The 27,949-nt window shown below is 41.6% G+C and overlaps 2 protein-coding genes across 3 annotated transcripts; one reads left to right on the top strand and one right to left on the bottom strand.

The window, feature by feature from the left end:
* Nucleotides 1-1,168: 1,168 nt before the first annotated feature.
* Nucleotides 1,169-8,240, bottom strand: smndc1 (survival motor neuron domain containing 1). Of its 2 annotated transcripts, none has more exons than XM_035400861.1 (6): nt 8,119-8,240; nt 7,077-7,196; nt 5,905-6,047; nt 4,995-5,153; nt 3,799-3,952; nt 1,169-2,610 (listed from the first exon to the last, which is right to left on the bottom strand). In XM_035400861.1, exons 2-6 carry the CDS (start codon nt 7,194-7,196, stop codon nt 2,473-2,475), a joined length of 714 nt encoding a protein of 237 aa, XP_035256752.1. In that variant the 5' UTR covers nt 8,119-8,240; the 3' UTR covers nt 1,169-2,472. The 2 variants fall into 2 exon arrangements, with proteins under 2 accessions (XP_035256752.1, XP_035256751.1); XM_035400860.1 differs by having other exon boundaries at nt 8,068-8,212.
* Nucleotides 8,241-20,101: 11,861 nt separating this feature from the next.
* On the top strand, nt 20,102-27,879 carry LOC118217694 (dual specificity protein phosphatase 5-like). The gene is made up of 4 exons (XM_035399655.1): nt 20,102-20,609; nt 22,690-22,808; nt 25,416-25,635; nt 27,016-27,879. The coding sequence occupies exons 1-4, from the start codon at nt 20,234-20,236 to the stop codon at nt 27,408-27,410; spliced, it is 1,110 nt and encodes a 369-aa protein (XP_035255546.1). The 5' UTR covers nt 20,102-20,233; the 3' UTR covers nt 27,411-27,879.
* The last annotated feature ends 70 nt before the right edge of the window (nt 27,880-27,949 follow it).

Below are 27,949 nucleotides of genomic sequence, written 5' to 3' on the forward strand. Positions count from 1 at the left end.
ACTCAGAGCTAACCAGCACTGCTATAAAGATAAACATACACAGAAGGACTTAGAGCTAACCAGCACTGCTATAAAGATAAACATACACAGAAGGACTCAGAACTAACCAGCACTGCTATAAAGATAAACATACACAGAAGGACTCAGAGCTAACCAGCACTGCTATAAAGATAAACATACACAGAAGGACTCAGAACTAACCAGCACTGCTATAAAGATAAACATACACAGAAGGACTTAGAGCTAACCAGCACTGCTATAAAGACAAACATACACAGAAGGACTCAGAACTAACCAGCACTGCTATAAAGATAAACATACACAGAAGGACTCAGAGCTAACCAGCACTGCTATAAAGATAAACATACACAGAAGGACTCAGAACTAACCAGCACTGCTATAAAGATAAACATACACAGAAGGACTTAGAGCTAACCAGCACTGCTATAAAGATAAACATACACAGAAGGACTCAGAACTAACCAGCACTGCTATAAAGATAAACATACACAGAAGGACTCAGAGCTAACCAGCACTGCTATAAAGATAAACATACACAGAAGGACTCAGAGCTAACCAGCACTGCTATAAAGATAAACATACACAGAAGGACTTAGAGCTAACCAGCACTGCTATAAAGATAAACATACACAGAAGGACTCAGAACTAACCAGCACTGCTATAAAGATAAACATACACAGAAGGACTCAGAACTAACCAGCACTGCTATAAAGATAAACATACACAGAAGGACTCAGAGCTAACCAGCACTGCTATAAAGATAAACATACACAGAAGGACTCAGAGCTAACCGGCTAACCAGCACTGTGAAAAGCTGCTACTGTTGGTCACGATAGGCATGGTTTTGACTCCAGGTGCAAACACTACTAATAAAATGAGTACAACCTCAAAGTTTCAGGATTTTCAAAATACTGCCCCTGTCTGTCTTGTAGCTTCTGCATAAAACATTCCCAGAGAAAACCTAAGCATAATGCAGCCTTCTATTTCTCAAGACTCATCCATGATTGAAGACGAGCTGCACGCAGGAAGTACGTAACATCAGGTGACAGAAAGGAGTATGCCAGTAATTCAGCCTTCTGGGACCAAGATGCTTTGCATGAGTAAGGGCGATTTTCACACGCTGCTAGAAACTTGATGGACAGCAAAATTCATGGATGTTATACCATAACATTTATTTCATAAAAGGTAATGTACAAAACTGAAAAGCAACATTTAGTAAAAATCACAGTCCTGCAAAAGCAGGTTTGCATTAACATAAGCTTACTTTGCAGATACCCAATGACATCCCCCACACAGAAAAAAATAACATATTAAAAAAATAAAAAAATAAAAAAACAGTTCTTTGAAACTTGCACCCCAGTTTACCTTGCCACATCAAAAAAACAAACATCTCAACACTAACTACACGATTTTCTTGAGCCTAAAAATGTGGTTCTCACACGGATGGGACAGCGGATGGGACAGAGGTACTGACAATGTAAAACAACTTGATTTACAGGATTTCAGAGCAACGGCATTGTGGGTACATCAAAAAAAACAAAAAAACAAAAAAACAACTGGGGACAAGGTGACTTTAAAGGGCATCCAAGATCCAAGAATCTGCTCTTTGGAAAATGGCAGCACTTTAATTTGCCATCGTCATGCAACATATATATTCAACTGGAACACAAAATAAAAGCTTCGAAGATAAAACAGGGTACGTATTTTTCAACGAAGCCCACAGAAAGTGTTTCCTTAAACATACCCAGCATGCACCAAACCGGTGGCCCTGATTGGTGGATCTGATACATAACCCTGGGTACGTCCAAAAGAACACATTCCCTGAGTTTTATTTCCTCATGACGTCCCCCTCAGTGCATTTTAAGCAAAGCTAATCTCACTGAATTCTCATCTCGCGTTTTGTCTGTTCAACTGTTTCCTAGTAGACACAAACACCTTGAGCCAAATCCACAGGAAGCAAACGAACATTACTTTAATAATATTAGAAACTGCACTGTGTGGCTGGAGGATAAGACAGACCTGTTTCGCACCAAAGCCGGTAACTTTTAAATATGGCAATTAAATTAAACAACGGAATGAGATACACAAGGAAAACAACAAATCGTAAAGAATTCGGGTCTGAAAATTCTAGAATTTGGGTTGTTTTTATCTCAACTTTGGACATTCTACGGAGGCTAGGCTGTTATGTTTATAAAGTCTGAACACTACGGAACTGGTGTAGCTGTGTTGTCTAAACTCTGGATTTACGCTACGCGGGGACTGCAGCTTTGAAATTCAAGCACGACTCAAATTACAAGAAGTCAATCCTTATGTTCGCCCCCCCCAAAACTTCTTTGAGTGAACTAGTTCATAGAAACACACAGCTTGGCAAGTTCTGATCCTGCTTAAACAGCCTACCGAGAACATAAAAACATTATCTGCTAAAAAAAATAAAATAAATAAAAATAGCCGTTATTGTGGCATCAGATGCCGGACGTTGTATTTCGACGTGTCCTGGTACTGAGTCATGGGCTTGTCCGCGATTCCGCACGTTCCCACGCCGACCTTTCCGTTTACGCTCTCTGGTGACGCGAATATGCTCCTCTTCACCTGAAAGAGGAGGGAGAAAGCACAAAACACCATTTTTTACACAGTGTATTACTGACGCGTGGTCTGAAAGATGGGGGGGGGGGGGGGGGGGGGAAATATAGCATAACACATTAATAAATCATATTTTGGAAGGGCTAAAAAACTTATTTTAAGTTTGTACACCTATATGGTGACAACTGATAATTAAATGATATACATAATAGCCATAAACATGAACAGTGATGGTGTGCAATGTCAGATTTTTTTTGCTACAGTGCAAGACAGCCATCAGTAAACCTGAGAACCAAACTGTGGCCCTCTGGCTTTGTGACCCAGTACTGACCAGGTTACCCAGCATGCCTCAGCAGCTAACGACTCTATACCAGAACCAAAACTTTACAGGAAAATGATCCAAAATGCTTTCGATGACATTCCACAAAGTGCGGCTGCCATCGTGAAGTCAAGCTGCATGAGCGGGCACCACGTTCCGTATCGAACCCAGACCGTCTCCATTCTGACTATGGCCAACACACAAACGGCTCTAGCGTTGCTCAGAGATTGGTGTGTATCAGTTGGCCAGGATGACAAAATATAGGCTCTGCTTTTATGCGTTAGTTAACTCACCGATTGTCAAACTCATCGTCGAGCGAAATGAAAGACAGAACCCTCAGAACGTCTCTTCTCCTGCTCAAGGTATGCGTGACTGCACACTTCTTTCTCCTATCCATCGGTATTATGTGATGTAACTTACTGTAACTTACTGTGTTTGCTGCCATGTGGTCTTATGCTGCATTTGGTCTCATCAGCTAGTAATGTTAGAAAAAATATATCACGTGACCAAGTCATATATACTAGGTGTTTGCGTTTGGGTCATCGGCAACTGGCAAGTTTATCACATAAACAGTACACGTCCGCTGAGATGTCAAGAAGCCGGACCAATGAGATTGGCCACTAAATGAGAACAGCAGGGTGTGGTCAGCGATACGTCACAATTGGTTAATGCTGGCATCATGGAACTTTCCAGAGTTTACCACTGTTATTTACAACTTTGTCGCCCGTTCGAATGCAGCTCCCTGGTGGCAAACTCGAAAATTTGCAACTTTGAGGAAGATCGGCTGAAAGTGCCATTACAGTGAGCGCTTGTCACATGACGTGCGTCAGGGGCAGGGATTGGGGGACTGCTCGGTGCAGGGTAGGCGGAGCTCGGACCTGTCCCTTCTTGTTCTTGGAGTACGCTTTGTTGTTAAACTGCTGCCATTTCGATTTCTGGTCCTCCCTCTCCTGTTCGAGCTCCTTCATCCTCTGCACCTTCTTCTGGGCTTTCTTCTTCTTGTACTCCCTCTGCTCGGCGATCTGCTCCTTCCTGTAGGCACACGTTCAGAACATCTCCCTCTCACGGCACTTTCTAGGTACTGCAACCAAGTTCTTTAAACTGTAACTGTATTGCATTACATTACATTTATTTGGCAGACGCTTTTATCCAAAGCGACGTACAAAAAGTGCATTTCATGGTCATAGACAACAGCTAAACACAGGTTCAGTAAGATACAATACTTATTTTGTACAGCTATTTCTAGCCAAGAACACAGTTTAGTTCACACAGTGGACACTATTCTGACCTAACATCTGCAAAGCCAGCTAGGCAGAAGAATGAGCTACAGTATTAGGACAAATACAAATTACCAAAAAGTTCCGGGATGGGGCAACATGTAACAAGTGTCATAAAAGGGGAGGGAGGTGGATTTAGAATGAAATATGCAGCGTGGTGGTAGTTAGTCTAGGTATAGTCTGAAGAGATGAGTCTTCAGGCCACGGCGGAAGATGGGTAGTGAGGGGGAGGTTCGGAGAGGGACGGGGAGTTCGTTCCACGACTGGGGAGCTAGGGTGGAGAAGCTCTGTGATCCCTTTGGTCGGGTGGGAGGGGTTACAAGGCGTCCTGCTGCCGCAGAGCGGAGTGGTCAGCCGGCACATAGGATCGAATCATGTCCTGCAAGTAGATGGGGGCTGTCCTGTTGGCTGCAGTGCAGCCAATCCTCATAATTGCATACGCCTGGAGCTGTAATGTAAACCATTTACCTTGGATATGCATGTACAAGGGGTAAGTAATATCACTGGGGCTATGATGGTATGCACTACACTTTGTGCAACAGAGTATGCAGTCATCCATTGTGCAACTACTATTATTATTATTACTCATAACTGAATACTGACACATGTACACTTTAGCATTTCTCCTGGATTGGGGTCAAAATTCCTAAAAGAATACCTTTTTTTTTTTTTTTTTTTTTTTTTTTTAATTCACAGTGTTATGCAAGCCCTAAGTGTCAGTGTAATGGTTAGGGTCAGAGACAGGGTCGGTGTCAGTGTTATGGTCAGGGTCACGGTTACGGGAAGCGCCACCTCACCTGGACTTTGACTTGCTCCCGTCTTCGTCCGAGCGCTTGCCCTCCTCCACGGGTTTGAGGTTGGCGAGGGGCATGACCTCGGCGTTGCCGTAGCCCATGAAGGTGATGGCCCCCGTCCCGTTCTCCTCGTCGATCTCCTCGATCTCGGCTTCGTACAACCTGCCGGTAAATCACGTCTGTAAGCAGGTGAGTACGGGTTTTACATTCAGGCCCTACACAGCACAACAGCGAGAGAGAGACACTCCTTCTGCAAGACAAACGCCAAAGCTCTTCAGTTAAAACTGACATACCACTGCCTTTTTATAAAGTGGGTAAGAGTCCTTGTAAGAGCAGACTAGAAAAACCAATGAAAATTTTTTAAAAACCAAAACATTGGTTGGGAATATTAGAATAACTCCATTCTGCTTATCAAGTTTACACAATTACTTCTCTGGCCTGAAACACTTTGTGCCATTACATTAAACTGCGGCGCAGGGCACCGGTCAGAGAAACGGCCTCCTTACCATCGCAGAAAAAGACCGAGCAGACACGAAAAAGATGGATAACTGCACTTAAGAGAAGGATAACTGCACTTGAGAGGGATAACTGCACTTCAGAGAAGGATAACTGCACTTAAGAGAAGGATAACTGCATTTAAGAGAGGGATAACTGCACTTAGGAGAGGGATAACTGCACTTAAGAGAGGGATGACTGCATTTAAGAGAAGGATAACTGCACTTAAGAGAGGGATAACTGCACTTCAGAGAAGGATAACTGCACTTAAGAGAAGGATAACTGCACTTAAGAGAAGGATAACTGCATTTAAGAGAGGGATAACTGCACTTAGGAGAGGGATAACTGCACTTAGGAGAGGGATAACTGCACTTAGGAGAGGGATAACTGCACTTAGGAGAGGGATAACTGCACTTACTGTCCGTCCTCATTCCACACCGCCATGCAGCGGTTGCCCACTTTCCAGGCGTGGCTCGGGGGGGGCGCCGCGGAGCTGTCCGCGCTGGCGGGGGCGGCCGACGGCTGGCTGGACAGCAGGTCATTGGTCAGCTCGATGACTTCCTGCGAAGAGAGACACCGCGGCGTCGCGTTCGCCGGGGTTTAGCGCCCGCCGACCGCTCTCACACTTTAAACGCGCTCTCGCCGCTTCCAGGCTGAGGCCTGTTTGCACCGGCCGTACCGAATCAGGCCTCAGCCGCATGATGTGACACTGGTACACTTGCAGCACTTTCACTGTGAAATTCAGAAATCAAACCGGTCCATTTCAAATGGTAAAACTTGTATAATCTTTTAAGAATTACGCTGGTGTGTTATAGTTACACAAGGAGGATGCTCCAATAACTGGTAACCTGCAGCTAGGGGGCGCCAGCACACCGGTAGTATGGGAAACCCTGGCTGATGCTTCACCCAGCCAGGCCACTTTAGTCTACTTTAGCCCAGCAGGAAGAGGCTAGAACAGCACTCTTGGGCCCTGTTTCACAAAGCAAGATTATGGAGCTATCTGGATAACTGCTCTGAGTGACACCCAATACCCTCCCAAATCTGGAACATGCACTGAAGTGAAAAGAGCTGTTCTGAGTTTTATACAGAGCACTTATCCAGCAAACTCAGGAATCCTGCTTCGTCAAACAGAGCCCAGGTCTTGGCCTGCTAGTGACACAGCCCGGGTGGACCTTTCGATATCAAGGCTGCAGGAGCACAGCCTGCACTTGCGGTGAGAGTCATTATGGACTGGGCTCCTATGGAGACCAGTTTTGTCATATTTCACACAGTCATTTAATAAGGCAGGAACAATTAGGCAGCTCATTAGGTTGATAGCCATTTCTTTAAAAACGTTGTCTGTAGACCAAGCATAAAGAAAGGATGCATCAATAGGAGCGATGTAGCTTAATGGTCAGGGAACAGGGCTTGCTTGTAGGTTTGCTTCCCTGGTGGGATGCTACCACTGTACCCTTGAGGAAGGTCCTTAACGAGAATAGCTAAATATGCTGCTGCATAAAAGGAATGCATATAAAAATAATGTTAATCTATTAGAGTTACTGTGAATACGCATCTGCTGAATTGCTGTAATGTAATGATCTGCAGTCTTACCAGTAAGTCCTTCTGAAGTTTGAGCAGGTCCTCATTGTCAGCATCGGATGATAACGCTGCTTCCACCTGCTGCAGCTGAGCTTTGTAGCTGGATAACTGTTTCATTAGATCATCTGACATCTGCAAACACAAACAGCTCAGAGAAAATGGCTCAGCTTCACCCGACACCCAGCCCGGTCCACGGTACAGTATTTATATACATTTCATCAACAGTAAGACATAAGAGAAGGACTTATTACTACTTTACAAACACTCAAAGTTAGCCACGGGACGCTGATCACAAACACGACCACCACCGGAAGCAGTGCGCATTGAAAATGTAGCTAGGTGCGCATTGTTACTGTACAAGATAATTGCCACGGAATAACGGTAACATTAAGCAGCGTCAGACTTACACTGTTTAACTGTTTTCATGGACTGCTTCCAACGTTTCCTAAGCTAACGTTACTTGGTCAAGTAATTTAGGTACTTTAATAAACCGAATCTGAACACGGTGTCCAAGTCGGCGCAAACACACTGGTTGCCTAACGACGACAACCACAAATCCAGGGACTAACTTCCTATCAATTGATCTTCGCTGTCATTAGTTCTTAGCTGTCACTACGAATTGTGCATTAGCCATTTCCAATTGGAAGCCATGAGTTCAATCAGCTGAGAGTACTGCTGATCAGCAACCTGTGCAAATTGGCTAGCCAGCGTAAGATAACAAAGCAATTAATCTAGCCAGCTAATTACCAAGGTATCCTACACTGCGCGTAGGACGGTGAGAGAGAAAACAACAGGTTTGCTCGCTAGTTTATAGTAAATGTGTAATTCCGTGTTTGAGGTCAAATTAGCCATCTATTTGGAAACACAGAGAGCAACATGATCAGGGTTAGTTAGGCCTTGTGTGATTAGCTGACCAGCTACCTAATTTAGCTTACAAACACAATCTCCGTATTTAGAGCGCGTGAAATGGTCTATAAACGATTACGATTAGATATGTACGTACCTTTATGTACACGAAGTTGGTAAATTAATAACCAAATGTATATATCTCTACCTTTTTCCCAGCCTGGTTTTCTCTAGCTAGCTTCTCGTCTTTTCTTCACCCCTGATGAATTCTCGTTTAACGTACACGTCTCTCGCGATATTGTTTTCTTTCGTCATCCTCTTACGTTTTTTTAATGACGTATTGTTTATTTATTTATTTCTGTATTTATTTTTATCGTATGGCTGTTTCTGAATCGGTACACGATTTTATACGCTAACTGCTTGTGCACGGATTATGTGTAGATGTCCTGATTCTGGATCAGTTGGCTACAGATACTCGCCAACTCATTCTAAATGCGACCTTCGCGATAAACCCATGAGGGGGAGCTAGTGCTTTAATAGAATAGCATCATTAGTGTTTTCTTGGAAATTGTGGCATTATAACTTGTAAAGCCATCCAAATAAGGCGTAAAAAATTATATACATATTGAGATATTCACTGTTGATGATTTGAATGCATAAGTAAAAAATTGTGCTAATATATTCCATGTCGATTCAGTATATGAGACCTGACAAAGTGCACAGTGTAAGATTTACAGCCAAGCGCTCAAACCTGTTTTATATGAAAAATAAAAGTATGGATATCCAGAACCAGCCAAAAACAAGGGCTTGAAGTAATTTCACTGAGCACAATGTTATTGGCTGTCCTTTTAAATGAAGCACAAAACAGAGACATACAAATTCCTGTTATTTATATATTTTGTTCCAAGACTCAAATAAGCAGAGTGTGAATCATAAAGTGTAACTTGAAGAGGAAGAAACACAACAGAATTTAAAATCATTTCCATTTGGAGTCTTTCTGATGAGTTTGGAACAAGAACTGAAGACAGAAATGATGATGAAAGAATTCACTTCTGTGAAAATAATCCTATTCAATTAAATTTAGCAAGTGACCCATTATATTTTTCCTTTCATATACTTACTGATAGTACTTGGTGTTTTTGTTAAGTATGAAGTTCATCATATTCCACACACATGGAACAGATTGTTTTACTGCATATGGACATTTTTCAGCATGGTAGAAATATCTTGAGACATTATATAAATACCCTTTGCTATCTAGAAAATGAAACTTGACACACACCTCTTACATTCTCATCTAAAATCAGATTCTGAGCTTGACAGTTTCACTAATGAAGGGCTGTTATTGGAGAATCAAACGTCCTTTCCTTTATCTTCACACATGATGTGTTGTTCTTGTCTTGTTCTTTTGGGAGGCTGTCGAGGCTGCCAAGGCTAGGACACGTGTGCTCATGTCGTTGATGTCACTTACCACGCAGACAGCGGTTCACACTGGAGGTGAAGTGTCTGTGACTCAGGGTTACTGTTCGCTGTGTGACCGCATGTGTCATCTGTCCCTACAGACCAGACTTAGCCTCCATTCATACTCTCCACTTCACCTATTTCAGGAAGCTATAGCTCACAGACCAGCTCCATTAACTGTCATTCTGCTCTCCTTGTTTATGCCCCACTTGTTCCCCATAGCACATATTTTACATCGCATTTGTACTAATAATTTATAAAATTTATAAAATACTTCGCATTTATTTTCATTTTTTGACATCTTTTAAACTCCTCATCATTCATTAATTTTTTTTCCAAAATTGGAATGTCCAATCATATTTGTAGGCCTTTTCTATGTCTGTAGCTCTGGAGTTTGGTTGGCTGAAGGCTGGCACTTGTGTCCAAAATGGCAGCCACTGCGCATAATTACGCTGCAGTCCGCCAGCTGAGCTGCACACTGCAGGCTCCCCATTGGCCAGAGGAGTTTCTCTTGCCTGATCAAACAGGGAGAAACTCGCCAACCAATAGCTTCCCTTAGTGGGCCAATTATATGTCTCTCTGTGAGACTCCCAACAGCTGTTCCCGGTAACAGGGTCAAGGGGGTTTCACACCAGATCGGGCACTTGGCGCATCCTGCTCATTTTCTATGGACAGGCTGCGTGGTGCATGATGGAAGCGGGACAGTGAGTGGCGTGGTGCTGTCGCTGGTTCTGTATTTGCACAGAATGTGCTCTGTCTGTGCTGCAACTATTTCTCACCTCAAATGTTTTCAGTAATATATTTTAGTGGACAGTTTAGGGGGGAAAAGAAAGTTCATCCACGCTTTGCCATATTGTTCAATTTTGAAAAGGGGAGCCAAAACCAAGGACCACCCAGCATCTATCCAACCAGGTCACTTGTTTGTATTGATCCCACAGAGGCATCTATCCAACGGAACCCGCCTACACTGCTTGCATCGTACCGCCCGTTAAACGGAGAGCTTGGGGGTCCAGCGCATCACCATGGGGCCTCGCCGGATTCGGTGAGAATGCAGCATCAGGATTCGAACAACGTCTCGCTCCACCAACATCGTATTCTCACAGAATCTGACAAGGACACCTGGAGACGCGTCAAACCCCAAGCTCTCCGTTCAGTTCACAGGATGTGTATGTGTCCATTTTATAACATCACATGGTCGCAATTTTTGACATCAGAACAAAACTTGATACCAATTGTCGATCAGTATTTCACATGATTTATTTGAATACATTTTTGTTTCTAATACCAATTTAACATTCTCTTTGTAATAATGTGCAGGGAAAATCCAGAAAATAAAAAAGAGATGAATCTATAAAGTGAAAAAAAAAATTGAGAGAAACAAACAAATACAAAAAAACAACAACTCAGATACAACTGCTCATTTTAGGCTCAAGGTGTTCTCGCATTTGAGTGATAGTTCAGGACAGGTTTGATTGACCCTCATTGCACAGAGAAAGAGTGCTTTAGTTGGTTGTGCTACCCAACCACGGATAGATACTTCCTTTCCTGATGCACTCTTAACATGAAATGAGGGCTTATTTTGTCTGTCCTCACAAAGTAAGGTCATTTTCTCCCTGTATGATGCTGAGAACCCATGCGTTTATGTCATCTCAGCTGTATTATTGCAGTGCTTTGGTCTCGCAAATTATGTCATTTAAAAATGTCACACTACCCAGAATGCATCAGCCAGTACTGACAGGAATAGAGAAGTGAAAACACATTGCTTCAGAACTTACAGTGAGCTCCATAATGTCTGGGACAAATACATATTATTCTTGATTTGGCTCCGTACTCCTCAATTTTAGATTTGTAATTCACATGTGGTTGAGGTGCATATTCTCAGCATTTATTTAAGGCTATTTTAATACACAGTGGTTTCACCATGTAGAAATAACAGCACTATTTATACATAGCCCCCCATTTCAGGGCACTATAATGTTTGGGAGATAATCGTGTTATGTAAATGAAAGGAGTTATATTTACTGCTTTGTTGCATATCCTTTGCATGCAATGTCTGCTTGAAGTTTGTGACTCATAGACATCACCAGGGGGCTGAGTATGTTCTCTGGTGATTCTCTGCCAGGCCTGTACTGCAGCCGTCTTCAGCTCCTGCTTGTTTCGGGGGCTAGTTATCTTAAGTCTTCTGTTCATGGAACATGGATTGTAGTACAGAGAGATGCCCTGTGTTTTACTCAGCGCAGTTATCCTACTAACTCAGTCATCCTGATTCGCAATACAGCCCCCTGGAGAGCTTGTGGTGATTGTGCCTGCAAAGCTACAAGCACTTTAATTAGGAGAACTGAGCTTATGATAGGGCAACAGTGGAAATTAGAAAAGATATGAAGTATTAATCATGCTCATTAGTGCTACATTTTAGATTGAGCGATACTACTACTACTGTTGCTGCTGCTGCTACTACTATTACTACTGCTACTGCCACTACTACAACAACTATTACTGCTACTACTACTACTATTACTACTGCTATTACTACTGCTACTACTGCTACTACTACAACAACTACTACTAATACTGCTACTACTACTATCACTACTGCTATTACAACTGCTACTGCTAGTACTACTACTACTATAATAATAATAATAACAACAACAACAACAATAACATGCATGTTTCTATTATATAATCTATTACAGCTGGCTTTTGTAGGTTTGTGACATCATGTTCAAAGGACCCAGCGTTATATAAAAGCTTGTAATGGTTTTGTGCCGGGGTTGCATCTAAAAATGGCATCCTTTGTCTCTTTGCTTCATATCGCGAGAAGGACTGAGTCCAACAGTTGCACTGCTCTGATGACAAAACAGCTCTCCCCAAGAGCTATTTTGACCTGCTCTGAAAATTGTAGAGATGGGCCGGATGCCCATTATATGCTATTAGACATGTGCGTCCTGAGAAAATGGCGGTTTTTTTTTGGCGGTTGTAATTTCCCCACATGTACCTTAACTGAGTAACCTGCCGGACATAAAGGTCAGGTCACCCTGACGAGAAGACAAGCAGCGTGAGACGCGTGAATGACTCTGTTGGTTGTGTAAGAGAGGGCTCTGTCACGCCCCCACCCGTTCCATTAAGGCTGTTCAGGGAGGACCCTTTCTGTCACAATGCCTGTCGAACGTCATCCCACGCAGGGCAAGGCAGAGTCCCACATGGGCTGGGCTTTGTGCCATCGTGCCCTCCGACAGCCAGGGGAAACGTGGCCCTTTGCAACCCGCTATTATGGATCCCAGCTGTGCTCCCTGTGAGTGCCCCCCTAAACAGGGAGCCGCCTGACGCTACGCGCTAGCTGCTGGCGCGTGGAGACGTCACTCCCTCCTGTGGAGCAGATGCTTGTATCGGCGTCTGCGTCACGGCAACCACATCTGGGAAAGGACAGACAGTAAAAGAGAATGCGCGCTATGGACACTGTTGCCCGTTTCCTTGTCGCTGATTATGGTTGTTCGGCATCGCCGATCACTGTCTCTAAAGATCCGAATGGCGTATATGCTGAGAAAGAGGACAAAATGGAGGCAAACGAGGGAGATGACTTGTTTGGGAAGTGTGTCCCTCTCTTTCTATGTCGCTGGCGTTCTCTTATGGGACGTTCACGCGGAAGCTGGAATTAGACCACGCAGAAGGGCAGAAGCCGGCCGCTGGTTGTTCGATCTGTCCTAAACAGAGAGGCTGTGCTTTTCCTGCTCCTCTGGAGCTCAGAGCTCAAAGACGCCGTGAGTCACTGATGTCGCTAATCATTTCTGGGGCGCTTGTGAGCTGTGGAAAGCGGCGGACGCGCGTTGCATCCTGTGTGTGAATGACGTGCGTCAGCGACCTCTCGCTCTGCCACGCGCCAGCTATGCACACCAGCTCCCGCTCTCTCACTCACACCAGCTTCAACTGAGAGGCCCGAGTCTTCATCATCATCATCATTATCATCATCATCATCATCATTATTATTATTATTATTAGTAGTAGTAGTAGTAGTAGTATTAGTAGTAGTAGTAATAATTGTAGGAGTAGTAGTAACAGTCATAGAAATGGTAGTATTGGCATTGTTATAGTAGCACAGTGTAATTTTAAAAAGGACACGGCTGAGACTACAGCTTCTTTCTCACTACTGTAATGTTCAGATATTATAAAATAACAAATTCAATATGTGAATGTATTGTGTTCTTTTTGGCCAATGTATTTTAAAAAGCTACTGCTGCAAATGAGCATTCCTTTATCTGTCAGGGAGTTGTTTTGAAGGGTTTTTTTAAAAACATTTTGTTGTTGTTTTTGCACATTCTTTTTGAGCTACATCTCCCCTCCCTTCTGTGCCCAACATGACCACATGATTCACCACACACTAGCTAAAGGTTATTGTAAAATCAGGCAGCCAATCATCTGTCTGTTCTCTCAAGCACATGCTAAAGATCCAGATGTTCAAATAGTTCATGACGAAAGTACGTTGACTCACTTTTAATGCTCTGAGCGAAACACACCCCAAACACACCCTTTTCAATAATTTCACCCCCAGTTTCTGAGAGAGAAGAACCTGGGTGTGTTCCAGGCAATCCGTCATCTCCCACTCGTTGGCAACACTTTTCCATATCTTTTTTTCCCTCCTACAAGTTGCACATCATTACTGTACTTTGGCGTACCTGTGCATGTACACACTGGACCAAATATTTTGTTCATTCTGTATGTGTACTTTAAATAGAAATGGATGTACAGGCTTATTTCACCCTGTAGATTAAAAACAGAGGTTTGTAGGTAAAAAGGGTTTACGAACCGCATTTCTGAAAGTTTTGCACATCTTTTTTGCAGCTAAAATGAAATTAAAGTCTCAAGGATTTCCTTGTAGCGCTTTCAATTAGTGAAGAGTGTGAAATTTTTACAACTTGATGACACAATGGCAACATTTTGATCTTTGGCATTTCACCCTCATTTACTAAATGCTGACTGTGGATATTTTATTTGCACATCCTTTATGTGACTGGATCTTCTTGCTCATAATATTTGCTTGTGTGCATTGATTCGCTGTTCTGTGTTTTTTTTTTGTTCTTTGTGAAGCCTCTAAAACTGTGGGGATGTGGGGGGGAGGGGGGGGGGGGTACCGTTTTCCTGTCCTTCAGGAAGTCAGAAGACCTGGTGCTGTCCCCCGGAATGCTGAGAGCAGGAAGTGCTGCCGGTCGGCACGGAAATGGCATGCTCGGTCAGCTGGGCCCCTTCCACGACCGGGGCCAATGTATAAGAGTTTACTTCCTGTCTGTGAATAGCCTGCCATTTGCTGACGGTGTGACTTATTTAGCGCTGTTGCACCATGGGAACAATGCAGATATCCATGCACTGTGACCATCTTACCATCTACCCATCTTTATTTTTTTGATGCGTTTCCATCAAGAAAACATTCTAAACAAGTGCTGTCTCAAAAGAATGTTCTGGTGATTGTATTTTAAGAACCGTTGTAAAGCACAACATTCTACTGGCAAAGCCAAAAAACCCTGCCAACTGTATATGAGAGCTGGCATTGGCAGGAATCAGTGTGTTGTTTTTATTTAAAAAAATGTATTTTAATAAGTAGATGTTCAGTAATGTTTTGTTTTATACTGTGACATATTGTGGCCTTTGGAAACTGTGCATCCATTTGTTTAATTAAAATCAATCAAATGCATGTTATTTGTATAATACTTTTTACAGAGAACTGTCACAAAGATGCTTTACAGAGAAACAGAAAGAAAATTGGGCAAAAACTAGACCTGAACCCCCAAAATTCAAGCAAGGTGGTGATTTAAAAAAAAAAACTCCCTGATGGGAAGAAATCTCAGGTGGAACCTGACTACAGAGGGGAATTCCATCCACTGGCAGGCCCGATGTAAAGTAGAGGCAGAATGCACAGTGACATAGATGTAATAAAGGATCTATCACAGCAAATAATCAAATGGGTTGAGCAGGTTACAGTTGAATTATTAAACTAGCTGGTAAAGTAGAAAGTCCCAATGAAGAGATGTATAACATGCAGTTCACCAGAAGGGTGGGGAGATGCATCTGGGTCTCCATGTTGTGTCAAGATGTTGTTTTGAACCAGGGACAGGGCTATAACTGTCCACAAACTCAGGACAAATGACAGGGCAGGAGCCTCATGGGGAAAAAAAACAGAGAAGAAGATTAGGCACTGTATAAATTAGGAGAGTAACAATTACAAATGTGAAGGCCAAGGTGTAATGTGGAAGGGCACAGTGTACTATGCTATGGGAGCATATCTGAAAGATGTGAAATCTATAATTAGCCTGTTCGACAGGATCCAATTCAGTTGGATCCCAATTTGGTTTCTGGAGTAGTGTCTTGATTTCTGCCTCCTTAAAGGATGTAGGAACATAGCCTGAAAACAATGGAGAAGTAAGCATGTGTAGAATTGGTTAGCCAATGACAGGCAATGACTCCTTCAGTAGCTTTGTGGATATGGGATCTAGAAGACAGGTTTATGCTTTGGAAGAAGAAACTGATTTGGTTAAGGTCTGGGATTAAAGAATTGAAGTCGCTCTTTGTGTCTACAGGCAGTTCTATATGGTCAATGTTGTTGCCGCTGACTGGTGTAGAGGCAAATAGCTTTTCCCTATTTATTTTAGCTGCAAGAAGCTGGAATTTGAGGATTAGTTGCTACATGATTATTAGTTATTTCAGCAACCGCAGTGAATAGAAACTGGAGCTTGTTCTTATTTTCTTGTGTAAGCTTTGAAAAGTAAAACGACCTAAGATTGGAGAGATGAGATGCTTATGAACACCGACTTCAGGCCAAGTGGAATAGCTCCAGTTTAGTGGGAACGCCACTTGCATTCCAGTTGACAAGACATGTGGTCAGTATACCAGAGGGCAAGCCTCTTATCAATGACGTTAATGGAGCAACTACATAAAAGGTTTTACATAAAGTAGTAGCCAATCCGTCAGTTAGATCATCAGCTCATAAGGAGCTAGCTGAAATGTCTTAATCAAACTATTCTGGTAGCACATTAACAAGGTTTGTAGTAGTGGAGGTAGTGTTAGTTCATCCTAGATTCAGACGTTGCAGGGTGGGGTAATTGTGCATTCAGTGTAACAAGAACATTTCTAATATTTCAAATGAATCAAATTTCTGCTTTGGTTTTGGGATTGAGTGATTAAGGGAATTTGTAAATAAATATTAAAAAGATCACCATGTCCTGCAATTGTTTCCTTTCCTTCCACAAATAGTGTAAGCAATTCCACACTAAGAGAAGAAAGCGCTTACAAAATCTAATGGCAAAAGTTGCGAAACAATCATATCATTGTTTTCTGTGATCTATGAATTACAAATAAAAAATAAGCCAAAACGGTGGGGGTGTATTATGAGAGGGGGTGTATGTTAAGACCCGACAAGTCCATGACCTGAATGGCGCTGTGTAAATTGCAGCAAATTCCTGTGAGATTAGTCCTACAGTTTCATTATTTCATAACAGCAGGCTTGCAGGTTTGGAACAAATTATGTTGAAAGACCATTTGATTTCAGTGACTTGGCTGTTTTTACCACCTATGTTCCTGCATTATGTACAAATAAATTACATTCTTCAGACAGACTGTCCTGACAGAAACATACCTGATTTGAAAACAGTGCGAAGGTTGTAGTCATGCTCGTCAGCTGAAATGTATAAAATATATTTTCTCTTTTAAGTTTGCAGCAAATAGAAATAATGTCAGACAATGACATAGAGAACAGTATTAAGTTGGAAGTCATGTGAGGTGTCAGTCTCCTGCAGTGGATACACACACACACGCACACATGCACGCAGACACACACACACACACACACACACACACACACAAACACATGTACTGTCCACATACACAAACACACACACAGCCACACACACAGAGATATAATGACATGACTGATGGTGAAATCATTGCTTCTTGGTAAAATTATAAGGACATTTTATACTACTTTCAAAAATATATTCCATAAATATAACTGAGGTGACTGATGCTTGTTGAAGTTATGTAATTAATTTATGGAATACTGCCTGGTCAGTAGGCTCATCACCTCCACTCATAAGCTGAGGAAGCCCCCCCCACCCCGCACCCCCAAATATCCACATGAGGTATTTACCAACCAAATCTTAACCCTCCCAATCGGCAGGGGTCTCCCTGATTTTGAATCATAAATATCAAAAGTTTGGGTTGAGGTTAATTTGAAATTGGTGAACTTCTCACACTGCAATCTGGAAACACCCCACGCTGCAGAATAATGTGGACAGATAATCAGTAATACTGTGTTGTGAAAGGAACAGTGAACAAGAACCTGTAATAGCTAATGTTACAGCCTACAGTCAGGTCCATAAATATTTGGACATTGACACAATTTTCATCATTTCGGTTCTGTACGCCACCACAATGGATTTGAAATGAAACAATCAAGGTATGATTTGAGTGTAGACTTTCAGCTTTAATTTAAGGGTTTTGTCAAAAATATTGTATGAACAATGTAGGAATTACAACCATTTTTATACACTACCTCCACCATGCTTCACAGATGAGGTGGTATGCTTTGGATAATAATATATATATATATATTGTTCTCTTCCCATCATTCTGGTACAAGTTGACCTTTGTCTCATCTGTCCATATGATGTTGTTCCAGAACTGTACAGGCTTTTTTAGATGTTTTTTGACAAACTCTAATATGGTCTTCCTGTTTTTGAGGCTTACCAGTGGTTTACATCTTGTGGTAAACCCTCTGTATTTACTCTGATGAAGTCTTCTCTTGATTGTTGACTTTGACACAGATACGCCTACCTCCTGGAGGGTGTTCTTGACCTGGCCAACCGCTGTGAAGGGGTTTTTCTTCACCAGGGAAAGTATTCTTCTGTCATCCACCACAGTTGTTTTCTGTGGTCTTCCAGGCCTTTTGGTGTTCCTGAGCTCACCAGTGCATTCTTTCTTTTTTAGAACGTACCAAATAGTTTTGCTATTTCACTGATCTCTGATGGGGTTTTTTTTTTCAGCCTAATGATGGCTTGCTTGACAGCGCTTTGGACTTGAGAGTTAACAGCAACAGATTCCAAATGCAAATGCCACACTTCAATTCTAGACCTTTTATCTGCTTAATTTTAAATTAAATAATGAGGGAATAACACACACCTGGCCATGGAACAGCTGAGCAGCCGATTGTCCAATTACCTTTGGTCCCTTAAAAAGAGGGGGGGGGGTGGGGGGCACATATAAAAAGTGCTGTAATTCCTACACCGTTCACCCGATTTAGATGTAAATACCTCCAAATTAAATTAAGGTCTGCACTTTGAGCTCATATTCATTATTTAATTTCAACTCCAATATTCTGTGGTAGACAGCTAAAATAACTATTACTTTGTCAATGTCCAAATATTTATGGACCTGACTGTATGTATACTTGTGTATACTTGTGCAAAAAGAGGTTATCTATCTGGTGACATTTTTTTTGTTACAATACAAATTGTAATTTGTTAAGCTAAAATGACACTTATTGATCATAGATGGGTCTTATGTGACTTCCTGGTGCTATCCCCCTTTTATATTCCTAAGATTATCGCTGATGTTCTCCACATCTTAAAGTCACTCTGTATAATAGCATCTGTTAAGTGGTTGAAATTTAATTGTTGCCACTATTGCCTCTTCTGTATAAGAGCACCCTGGCATTAGGAATGTATAGCATTTACACGACTTTACACAACCTTAAATGTAAATAAGAGCGATGGGCGGAGGGGTTGGTAGTTTGTGACGTGATGGAAATAATTCTGCTTCCACAAGAACCACAAGGCCGCTGGAAAATATGCGCAATATCAGCCTACCCTTTTTTGTGATGTCACAGTTGCAACCCAGCCCACGTGTCTGTCTTTCAATTCTGTCAAATGCAGAACCTGCCTGAAGTGGCAGCTTCCTGTAAAACTACACCAGCCGAAAAACAAATGGATTTCCTTATTTTGCATTACAGAAAGCACGTGCCATCTCAGACTTAATCTTTTGAAACCAGGAGTGTATATAAATGCATTAAGCGGTTGGTTTAAAAGGTCATTTACTATCTTGTAGCAGACACAAGCCTATTACCTCATTATCGGCTTATGACAGACCACATTAACAGAGGCTAATAATGGGAACAGACCAAAGTTAACTTCAGTAGCATTCCTGTTAAGAAGGGTTTCCTTCTATTATGGCCTGTGGTAATGTCTACATAAAGTAGTCATGCATGAAGGCTTAGAAGTGGACTCCGTGGCACTCTAGAAATCACCAATTTGTTGTCAAATTAATAGTCTGCTATCCCTGCGGGTTTTTTAAAATCAAGGTGTTAATACACTTCGTTTAATTCTATGTATCATTTTCATACACCTATATTCAAAAGAAATGCGGACGTATAAAAAAATACAAATTATTTCTGGCATTTTTCATTTTTACCTTTTTATCATTTTATGTAATTTACAATGATAATACGGACATATTTTGGCAATGGCAAAAATATATAAAACAACTACAGCGTAACAGTGTGCCGTGTAAATGTTTAGACCGCTTTCGGTTGTATTACTAATTACTTCAGGTGGAGACACAACATAGTAGGCTACGCAACAATGTGGGCGGTCTTGTCTAAATCATGCCGGTGTCCATATTTGGTTCGTGGCGTCACAATCCGGAGGTTCATTCATATAAAGTAGTTTCAGCGGAATCCCACGGAGGGAACGTAAGCACCGACGCACGGAGGAGTCACTGTCTCTATCTGGCTGTTGTGAACTCCGCGCCAGTGTCATTCAGTTCTGAGTACCATTTCTTATTTTTAACCAGGCTAACACATATCCCAGTGAGCATTTCTAATGACAAGCAGCATGAAGGTTTTAAGCATAGACTGCCGACGTCTTCAGAAAATAATAAGAAAAGAATATGGAAACTGTCTCATAGTGGATTGCCGAACGTATTTTTCTTTCTTGGACTCAAGCATAAAAGGTTCCGTCAATGTAAACTTGAACTCGGTTATTCTCCGGAGATTGCGAGGGGGTCCCGTGCCTCTAAAATACATTATACCGGACGAGAAAGCCCAGTGTCGACTTCGAGAGGGCAGCATCTCGACGGTAGTAGCTTTGGACAGCAGTACGCTCCACTGGCAAAAAGTAAAAAAGGACAGCGTTGCCCAGATTGTTATCAGTACATTCTCACATCTAGCAAGTGGAGCTAAAATTTGTTTTCTGAAAGGTAAGACACCGAATGAAAAAATATGTTGAATTGTGTTGACAATCCAATCGGGTTTATACAAAGCGTATGATACTGTATGTTGAGATTGTACCTAACGCTCCATGGTGGATTCTTCATATTTGTGAGTAAAGTTGTATACTTATTCAAAATGAAAGCTGAGGCTTATAACTGTACTTTTGCCTCACATGGTCAACTGGCTCTTTCATTTTGTGATATGACTTAAAATGTAACTATAATATTATTAAGTATTGCTTTTTAATACTAGCAGTTATTTATCCTTTAATGCGTGTTTATCAGTCACCTAATTAGACCTACATTTAGTCTTTTAGCTGTTTCATGAGAAGAACACACTGTGCTTTACTCTACTGGATTGCCCAGAGTTGCGAGAGGTGGTATTGGGAGACAAACTGAAAATGCGCACAGCAACATCAAATTCAGTGGATATGAGTCAGACCCTGATAAATCATTACTCAGTCGCCAGTGCGCGGGTTAACTGTTTGGTCTCTTCCTCTGTGTATAACTGGAAAAATGTAAACATATTGGACTGACGTGAATTTGTAGCAGTCTTTCCTTTAAATGTGGACTAATTGTTATTCATTAAGGCATTTATATTCGTAAGATAAGAGCATTAAAGGACGAATGAACACGGACACAAGTCATTTAAATCATCAATTTATAGGTACATTGAACAGGCATGGACAGTGGACAGGCCAGTGGCTCAAAGCTACCAGGGACATAAAGACCGTGTTTTTTCACGTTGTCGACACAATTCAGTTTGTCTGAGTTGATTGTCAATAGCTAGCTACTTCTAGATCTGGATTTGAATTCAGTTAATAATTTCAGTTCTTTATGGAAGAAACTAATTGTCGGCTATTTGTTAGTGTAAAGAAGCTTGACTGCTAGACTGAAAGAAATAGTTTTTGTTACCATGTATTTTCTTTCAGGTCAATAAAACAATTTTATCCAGACAGTGAATCCAGAATTAGAATTTAGTTAAAGGATAGATACTAACATTAGGCTAAAAGCCTGAAAAGAACAACAACTTTACTTCTTTCAGTTTGGTCAGTGAACAAGCAGACCTGCAACAGACAGAATGGGGAAATGGTTGGAAGATCAAGTAGACACTAGTAGCTGAGAGCTCCAAAATTTTTGCCTTTGCAATTTATTTTATCACAACTTAATTAATTAATTTATTTATTCATGTATTATTTGGTTGATAAAAAGCATTTCTCATTTCAAGCAATTCGCCTCAATCTGCTAGAAATATCACAACCAAAAATGCACAAATGTATTTTCTTTTCTGTATATGCCTTCTGTCTTGAAATAAAATGAGTTTCTGCAAATTTGAACCAAACTGCCATGGGATTATTATTCGGTGTAACATTAAGTCTGTGGAACTGCAACAGGGGACAGTTTCCCACTGCTCCAGTTAGACCGATCCCACTGCCGGCCATTTTGTCTAAAAAGAAGATGACAGTTATTGGTGAAACACTTTAAGCACATATCCCTGGCTCTTATAAACATTCTGTCCTCCTAAAAGCACCAATAAGATGTCCAGAGTCTGAGAAAAAAATGATAGAATAATTATAAACAATCAGCTTCTATATGTAAACACAGTGTGTTATGTTGCCTTTTATGATTTTATGTTAGCCAAACAATTAAATGTAATGCAGACTAGAATGCTTCAAAAATAATTGAAGTGCACCATAATATCATTCATGTTAAACATTACTGAGATATTGTATATTGGAATTTGTGATGTTTAACATGGAAGTCATGGTTGTACAGACTGATTAAAGCAAGACGCCAAGATGGCCAAGCTGGTAAAAGCTAATGAAGAGCCAATAGGCATGAGTAACTCTAAAATACAGCATCTATGCCACAAAAAGCCAGCTTTATTCAGGATGACAAATTAGAATATATGTAACAAAAAATGTGCTGCATTTCAGTGTTTTACTAAAAACATATTGAGTAATGAATGTAGTATGTAAAGGTACATCTAACTATATAGATGACCTTTCAGACTTCCACTTGCTTTAATCCACAGATATAGTAATACGTGTATTTTTCTTCTCGACAGGCGGATATGAGTGCTTCCATTCTCAGTACCCCGAGCTCTGCACTGAGCTGAAACCCACCCCGCACCGCGGAACTGAAATGCAGAAGCTGGTCTCTCACCACAAACCAGATTATGATCAGGTGCGTATGGGGGAAGGGTCAGCGGTTCCTGTCCTCAGCCCACATTCAGAGCGAGCCGTTTCCCTCTTTCCCTCGCTCACTCATTCTGCTCGACGTTTTGTGAAAGAGTGCAGTCACGCTGGCCAACCAGTTCCGTAACTACTGCGACCTTTGATGCGAAACGATTTCTTTTTAACTTCTCCATCGCAGTCCAGCTTCAAAAAATATGGACTGCTAATGTTTGCTGTTTGCTAATGTACATGTTTGAGCCAACTGGTGGACAGGCATAATACCTTTAAAGCAAAGACAGAGAAAACCTCAACCTAGAGATGCCCAGTAAAATACAAAGATAACCTTTTAAACTTTTCACCTCATATTGATGTAAATGATAAATAATAGTGATGATAGCTTGAAAGCATGTTAAATAACTCATATAAATAAAAGTTTCATACTAGCTGTTAACATTTAAATAATTGTTAGATAATTATCGCAAAAGTATGTTTTTCTGCCTTGTGTGATAACAGCAGCTCCAAATGCCGCAAATTCTTGGCCTTGCTTCACACTACAGGCTAAAAATAGTGATTGCTGCTGTAATTTACATAACTATCTCACAGGAAATCCTTTGCATTTGATTCCTGTGCAAGATATTCAAATGCCTGCTAAAAAATCCCAGTAACTATAAATAGGATTAGAGATTCACAGGGACGCTCACTTCTAGTGAGGGCATGGATATTAAAACCACAGGTTTTTGTTACACAAACATGGATTATGAGATGCAGAACGCATTCTATTTACAGTACTCAGGTCAATCCAATTTAATGTATGTAGCACTTTTTACAGAGACAATGTCACAAACAGGATGTTTCACAGGAAAATTGGGAAACACTGGACCAGAACACCCCCCCCCAAAAAAAAAAAAGAAAAAGAAAAAAAATGACGTCAAAAAAAAAAAGCTCCCCAGTGGGAAGAAATAAAAAGGCAAACAATGGTGAGAAAAAAACTTCCTGGTGGAAGAACTCTCAGGAGAAGCCGAGCTGACAGGAAGAGCTCATTCTCCATTCTGCCACATTCATGTGTGACACTGCAGTAACGTCCATAAAGCTCTCCAAAAAAAGCTAAGGTAGTCACTTTCATAACCCTCTGCGGTTATGCTTGTGTAGACTTCTCTTTATTTCAGTCTGAAACATCTCACCAATACCAATGTACCAAACAGCTGATTTTGATGCACCCGATGTTCTGGCTATGTCTCTGATTGATTTATACAGATTTTTTCACCCCATGATGGAATACTTTACTGGCATTGACACTATGTTGAGAGACAACAGCAACGGGACTCTAAATGCAGATCCCACACCTAGAATCAACCTTCTGTTAGCTTCCTTGTGCATGAACTAATGATGCAGAAACACACAGCTGAACAAGAAACAGCTGAGCAGCCAATTGTCCAATTACTTTTGGTCCCCCTAACTGGGGGGACAATATTTATAAAGGTCTGCAATCCTTACCCCATTCACCTGATATGGATGCAAATACCTGCAAATTAAAGCTGACAGTCTGCACTTAAACCTCTCATTCATTGTTTAATTTCAAGTCCAATGTGCTAACATACAGAGCCAAAACAACAAAAATGTCTCACTGTCCAAATGCTTACGGACTACAATGTAAATGACTACACCACAACTGCCATTTAACACTGTTGCACTTGGTCAGACAGGCCTTTGATTAAACAGATTACTAACTAGGCCTACATCTCACGTATATATGAATAAATAGGTATGTTTTTTACTTGGCCTCAGCGTGTCAACGTGCAGATGCACAATCAAATCGCCCCCAACGCTTTGTGACTGGATTGAGCGAGTGAGACGGCACCGTACAGAAGCACTGCCCCCGAATTCACACAGGAAGTGAATATGCAGGATTATAAATGAACTAATACTTTGTGGCTTACCAGGGCTGTCTAGGTCAGTCTCTGAAATCCTCATGACGTAAGCTGCGGACAGGCCACAATTGTTTCTCGGCGAATTAGTTCAGTATAGCAGTGGAGAGCCTGAAGTCCGGTCAGAGTGAGTCATTTAATGTGGTGAAAACTATCAGTCACAGCTATATCACTTTACAAACAGCGAGATTAATGCCAAGGCATTATTCATTTTGGAAGTGTAGAATTTAATAATGAAGCCATTTATATTTACTGGTCTACTATTTATATGTAAACTCATATAATCCATTACATCAGTAGTGCCCTTCAGCCAGCCAACATTTGTGACATCTTTCCTTCCTTTAAGGTATTTACGGTCCTGTCAAAGAGCTGGTACCAGATCTAGAGGACTGGCATTAATATTGAATGCTTGATATTTAGGGGTTTCCATTCAATTGAGACACAAAAACTGGTCAGCAGTGGTGTTGCCAGTCGTATATGTATCAAAGACATTCAGCTGATACAAAAAAATTGAATAAATAAAAACAATAGATATGACTTTGAAGAGTGATATATTGTTGTTTTATTGTAGGTTCTATGGGACATGTTTGTTTTCTCATAAGAGATAAGCTATAATTATGGGCTTTTTTCCCTCAATGTCGTCACTAAACCTTTATTGACTTTGTTTGTTTTGTCTGTTTTTTTTCTCCCAGGGCAAGCCGGTGGAGATCCTGCCTTTCCTGTACCTGGGCAGTGCCTACCACGCTTCCAGGGACGACTACCTCCATGACCTTCAGATCACGGCCTTGCTCAACATCTCCCGCAGGGACCCGCAGCAGCCCAAAGGCCGCCTGCGCTACAAGCGCATCCCGGTGGAGGACAGCCACCTCGCCGACATCAGCGCCCACTTCCCCGAGGCCATAGACTTCATCGGTAAGCGCCTCCTCCGCACCGTCCGCAGCCTCAGGGGGACCAATAAGGCCAGGCCTTCGGAGGACACGCCCAAACGCCGCACGCTGTCAATCTTATTACTGGACACATGCCAGAAAGAGGATATTAATTGTGCTGTTGAATATTTTTATCGCCGTGGGGCTCCAGGATTCGGATATGCTTTTCTCGGAAACTTTAAATGTACTATTTCCTGCCTATAGAAAATGCACTTGTAGTTATACAGTTATAAAACAGCATGACAAGAAATTATACTGTAAGTGAATAATGAGTAGTAAACTTCTTTAATTAAGACAGTGCTACTTTCTGTAAAATAAATAAATACATAAATTGATCTGCAAACATTTAAGGTAATTCTGTGCAACTTTAAAATATGCTTAATTAGTACCATGGCAGGCATTAACTATGTGGGTGGACAGAATGAAAGAAGAAACACATTTCTTTATCTGCCAGTAGTCTGCTAAAGGAGGATGTAGTCATTTTAGCAGGCACGGCTGTTAAAAATAAACCTCGATTTGTCAGGGAAGCGATCCTGCGCTAATCTTTCTCAGCACCCGTCCTCCAAAAAGCCCGGAGTGGATGTGCGTAATGGCCGCCATTCAAAATGGAGCCTCACCCTCCTGATTTCAGAAAACACACGACGAAGCTGCCGCCAGCTTTTAGCCTCGTTGCTCAGGCGTAGCCAGGGACAATGAGGCGTAGCCAGGGACAATGAGCGTCATCGTTAGCGGCAGGTTTAGAAGCAGCTGTTTACCTGCTGAAGGTGCGTCTAGCGGAGGCCAGTTGCACAAACGTCATCAGAATAAAAACATCAACAGCCTCATTTGCTCATACTAACAGTCTGGCACGATAAGCCCACAAGCCGTCCCGTCCACAGCTGAACAGTGCGTCAGGACTCCACTGTGGGTGAAACGCAGTGGAAACACACACAGAGTAGGCTGGGTAATGGAAAATTCTGCCTCAGGAGCAGAGGAGTACATTTTTCACTTGCACTGATCGGCAGCAGCGCTGGTGTGCTATAACACATGCAAATTTAAAAACACTTCATATTTTTTTCAAGAAGACATTGCTTCCTTCTTCTATGACCCACATCCTTTTATTAATATCTCCCTCTCTCTCTATCTATATATATTCATAGTTCTTAGAAAGTCTCATTGAGATAAAAAAAATATTTTGTAAAGAATACCTTTCCAAGAGGCAGCATATTTAAAAGCAAGCACATTACACAGAAAAGGATACATACCACCAAGTAAAAACCACCAAGCTAATGCTATTCTTAATGTTACCACCAAATCTGAAGATAATTTTTCTTCTTTTGTCAGAAGAAAAAAATGAATGAATTGCTGTGATTGTTTTGTCTTTCAGACTGCGTGAGAACATCAGGGGGGAAAGTTCTGGTTCACTGTGAAGCGGGCATCTCCAGATCTCCCACCATATGCATGGCCTACATCATGAAAACCAAGGGACTTCAGCTGGAGGAGGCCTTCGAGTTCATCAAGCAGCGGCGGCCCCTTATCTCCCCGAACCTCAGCTTCATGGGGCAGCTGCTTCAGCTCGAGACCGAGCTCCTCCCTTCTGTGACGCTTACGCCTACTGCCCCCTGCAGTCAGGACAGAATATCACCGCGCACAGACGCCTTCGCTCTCAGCAATACGTACGAGGCATCCGTGTTCAGCTTCCCAACATCCTTTCTGACTCCAGTGTCCATTCAGACCCCGGTGCACCAGCTGAATTTATGCCCGATAACCGCGTTGCCTTAATTTGAACACTGTGCGTGTGCAAGATGAGGGACAGAAAACGGAAATTGCCAGTGAAAATGTACACTCAACATATGACGAAGGAATGAAGGACATTTGTTTCTTTCTTGTTTAGTAATTAAGTTACTACAGACTCCGTTTTTCTACGTATGTAATAAACCAAGCACGACAAGTAGATTGATAACTGCCTTAAAGTGATTTTTGTTCACAGTAAGTTAGAAGTGCATTATAAATGCGGGTATTCCAATTTTTTAAAGCTCTGAAAGTTAGTGGAAATAGTACCCTAATAAAGATGTTGGCCAAATACAACACTGTTGTTGATTCTTTATTTTTCCATACGCACAGTGAGTTTGCTAAAATCCACACCAGACTTTGGCTAATTGTTACATTACATAATTTTCAATTCGTCCGGTTGGTTTCATATTGCAACGATTCAAGCGCACCAATGCGCAAATAAAGCGATTTGTGTGTACACGTGTGTGTTCGATTATATTTGGTGGGGATTCCAGTTATTAGGCATACATTCTCCTAGCAAATAATGA

The sequence above is a fragment of the Anguilla anguilla genome, chromosome 18, assembly GCF_013347855.1.
Source record: "Anguilla anguilla isolate fAngAng1 chromosome 18, fAngAng1.pri, whole genome shotgun sequence".
NCBI classification, from domain to species: domain Eukaryota; kingdom Metazoa; phylum Chordata; class Actinopteri; order Anguilliformes; family Anguillidae; genus Anguilla; species Anguilla anguilla.

Excerpts from the sequence above, each read along its gene's own strand:
- smndc1 (XM_035400861.1), bottom strand. The coding sequence starts at position 7,196 with ATGTCAGATGATCTAATGAAACAGTTATCCAGCTACAAAGCTCAGCTG. Across the intron at positions 5,154-5,904 it reads GTGTGGAATGAGGACGGACA|GTTGTACGAAGCCGAGATCG; the intron begins GTAAGTGCAGTT and ends ATTTACCGGCAG. Across the intron at positions 3,953-4,994 it reads GGGAGCAAGTCAAAGTCCAG|GAAGGAGCAGATCGCCGAGC; the intron begins GTGAGGTGGCGC and ends GTGTGCCTACAG.
- LOC118217694 (XM_035399655.1), top strand. The coding sequence starts at position 20,234 with ATGACAAGCAGCATGAAGGTTTTAAGCATAGACTGCCGACGTCTTCAG. Across the intron at positions 20,610-22,689 it reads TAAAATTTGTTTTCTGAAAG|GCGGATATGAGTGCTTCCAT; the intron begins GTAAGACACCGA and ends TCTTCTCGACAG. Across the intron at positions 22,809-25,415 it reads ACAAACCAGATTATGATCAG|GGCAAGCCGGTGGAGATCCT; the intron begins GTGCGTATGGGG and ends TTTTTCTCCCAG.